We start from the raw sequence: 3,177 nt of genomic DNA, 5'->3' as shown, positions 1-3,177 counted from the left end.
GTCCCCATCCCCGACCCATTGGCTCCGGTGCTGACACCGCCTCGCCCTTAGCGTCCTTTATCCCCTTCTCCAGCACCAGCCGAACCGCGACAGTCCGTCTCCTCCCCACCGCCCCAAATCCCGGTGCTCCGTGCCCCCGAGTAACATCGGCCGACAAACGGAGCTCTGGGGAAAGCCCTTTCTGTCGCACTACGCTTGGCGCTGAGGTGTGGGACATGTCAGGCCCTCCCCAGTCTTCACAGCCAGCGGGGGCTGCGGCCGGGACCCTCCCAGACACAGGTACCGGGTAGGGAGAGAAGCAACTTTTCTCTTTCCTAGGGCCAAGGAAACACGGCCGATCCCAACGCCGCTGGGGGAAGCAGCAGCGATCACATGCACCTTCGGGGCACCAATACGGAGGGAACTGCTGGCAAGGAGCAGTGGGGGGAAAGGAGGAAACCTCAAGCAGCTGTGAGGACAGGACAGCTCCGGGATACACAGAAAATTGAAAACTCAGCTGCTGTCTCACCATCCAAGGCTGAAGTTTCCTGGAGAAGAGGGAAAACGGCTGCTTAGAGCCGGTCCCTCTCTCATCCTGATACACAAAATTCAGTCAATTCTTCTGTCACATCCGAGAGGGCAAAGAGCAAACAAATTGCATCAAACAGTAGCTTAAAATTAATTTATTTAACAAATATAGCTATAATATAAATGATAATAAAATTTCAAATATACAGTATATTACATAGTACACAGAGCCCCTTCCAAAGGAGCTGGTGGAGGAGCAAAGTAACAGACAGCACTGTTACATGGGAATGGGAAAGGCTGTTTTACACTTCTGTCTCTTGACCTCGCCTTGCAGAAAGTAAGAGAAACGTCCTGTCTTTCAGTCCCCTTTTTCCACCTCTTCCACAGTTCCTTCCCCTGCGTCAGGGGGCTCTCTGCAGGCTGCCAGCTGGACGCAGAGAAGCAGGACACATCACCACCCTGCATCTGGAAAAAGCTGGGGCAATGCCTGCCTCAGGTTCCTGCCAGCTCCCCAGGACTGCTGAGGAGATCAGAACAGTGCTGGGATAAGGGCTCAGCATCAGAGGGGGAAGCAGAGAGGTCAAGCAGAGCCAAACTGGAGGAGTCTCTGCCATAGGCTCCATGGGGAAGTCCACAGAGAAGAGCCGGAGGAGCAGGGAGGGAGTGTGTGTGCAGCCAGCGGGAGCAGGCAGTCAGCAGTGCTGGGCTGGGCTCGGCTCAGGCTCTATGTGAGGTGGTACATGCTGTATCCCACATGTGCTGTGTACAGTCCCACAGGAGCCACGGGCAGCCCTGCCCGCTGAAAAGGGCTGGAGGCGCCGTACAGGGACGCGCCGGCCACGGCCGGGCCGCCCAGTGGGAAGGAGATGCCAAAAGCAGCAGGCGGGAGCATGGGCTTGGCTGCCATCTTCAGCTTCTCCAGCTCAGCCTCCTGGAGCCTCTTGGCCTTGGCGCGACGGTTCTGGAACCAGATCTTCACCTGGGTCTCGGTGAGGCTGAGCGAGCTGGAGAACTCGGCGCGCTCGGCAATGGACAGGTACTGCTTCTGCCGAAACTTCCTCTCGAGGGCCAGCAGCTGCGCCGTGGTGAAGGGCGTCCGAGGCTTCCTGTTGGTCTTGTGCTTGCGCAGGGTGCAGGCGGGCGGGCTCAGCCGTCCTGTGCCCGGGAGCAGCCGGAGAAGAGGGGAAAGAAGAGACACCTCGGTTAGCAAGTGGCCAAACCCCCGCAGCCTGCAGAGCCCCCACCCTACCACAGCTGAGGTGGAGAAAGGCAGAGGTAGGGTCCCACTTGAAGCAAGGTGCCCCAAAACCACCAGGGTAGCCTGGGGCACACTTAAAATTGCCGTCTCTCTTTCTAAAAAAAGAGAGCTGTCCTTCGTATCAGGAAGCTCTGACTCCATTGAAAAGAGCCCGGCAACGGGCAGGAATCAGACACCCACAAACCCTGCACCTCCCGCCTTCATGGCTACCCTGGCTCATGCACAGGAGACGCGAATAAAGAGAATGGCCCTCCAAAAAGAAGAAAAAAGTCCTGGTTTTTTATTGGATTACAGGGAAAAAAAATAAACAAAACGGGCTGGCTTCTCAGTCTCACACCCTCTTCATTAGGCCCCTGGGAACCGGATTAAGCATGTAATTAATTACGAGGTCTGAATTGACACTCATGCTCTATCTACCACTCTTCACCGGTCTGCTCCTCTCCTCTTATTTAACATTTCTAAGGATCTTCAATATCCATCTGTCCCGGTTTACTTAGCAACAGCAAATTTTACTTTGCAATTTAAATAAATTAAACCGCTGCTTTGCTCTACACAAGTCCTGTCGGGAAACCTGCCGTTTTCCAAGGGACAGAAAAAGCAGCTTTGTTTGCAGCTTTGCTAAGGGCACCCCGAACGCTTGGAGAGCCTCAGACCGGGGTCATCCCTTTGCACGGGATCCCTGGCAGGAAGGGAGCGCGGCCAGGCCGAGGGCAGCCGGCCCATGCTGCCCAGACCCGGGCTCAGCGCAGCCCCTGGAAATTACCGGCCTTCTCTGATCTCGGCTTTCACGCTGTTATTCGTATTAATTTAGACCTCTCTGCATTAAAGCAGGAAAATATAACTGATCGTGGTTCTTCGAACTTTGGACATGCGCCATTTAAGACAGCAGCCGGTGGGGCTGAAGCCCGCAAAACTGCCGCTTCCAGGAAGCCGGTCTGCGCGCATCCTTATAGAATTACTAGAGCCACTTTCTGAGGAGAGACTCAGTGATGTTGAGTCAAAATTTACGTAGCTACTTCGAGCCCCAGGTTAAATTAATAGGCTGGCCGCGTTGGTTTTTCTTCTTAAACTTCCCCCCCCACGGTTAATGTTTGGCGCAAGATCTCAGCCTGGCACGGCCGGTCTTCCTGTGCGCTCGCAGCCATCCTACACACACTCTCGAATCCGTTCAGTACTTCGGACGGATCGAACTGGCCCAGAAAAGTGCGAAGTGCACGGAAAAATACACTAGGACAGGCAGGCAGGGCGAAAGCGACAGGAAAGCTCCGGCCACCCGCGCAGCTTTGCCCTCGGTCCTCCCGGCCCCGCGGAAGGTCGCAGCCGGCCCACAGAGTCTCCCATCCCATTACTTACTCGGGGGAGGCGGCGAGAACCGTGGGGTTTGCATCCAGGGGCTCCGCTCCGGCTTCTCG

At 55.7% G+C, this 3,177-nt stretch overlaps 1 protein-coding gene across 1 annotated transcript in view; it reads right to left on the bottom strand.

Moving 5' to 3' along the window:
- Positions 1 to 646: 646 nt before the first annotated feature.
- The window catches only part of MSX1 (msh homeobox 1), a 148,213-nt gene continuing 145,682 nt past the window's right edge, over positions 647 to 3,177 (bottom strand). Inside the window, exons 6-7 of the mRNA XM_031062849.1 lie at positions 3,119 to 3,173; positions 647 to 1,662 (exon numbers count right to left, since the gene is read on the bottom strand). Of these exons, the coding sequence (XP_030918709.1) occupies positions 1,232 to 1,662; positions 3,119 to 3,173 (486 nt within the window). The 3' untranslated portion in view covers positions 647 to 1,231. The remainder of the gene's footprint in view (positions 1,663 to 3,118; positions 3,174 to 3,177) is intronic.

The sequence above is a fragment of the Geospiza fortis genome, unplaced genomic scaffold (assembly GCF_000277835.1).
Source record: "Geospiza fortis unplaced genomic scaffold, GeoFor_1.0 scaffold666, whole genome shotgun sequence".
Lineage (NCBI taxonomy): Eukaryota > Metazoa > Chordata > Aves > Passeriformes > Thraupidae > Geospiza > Geospiza fortis.
This window is presented reverse-complemented; position numbering and strand designations above follow the sequence as displayed.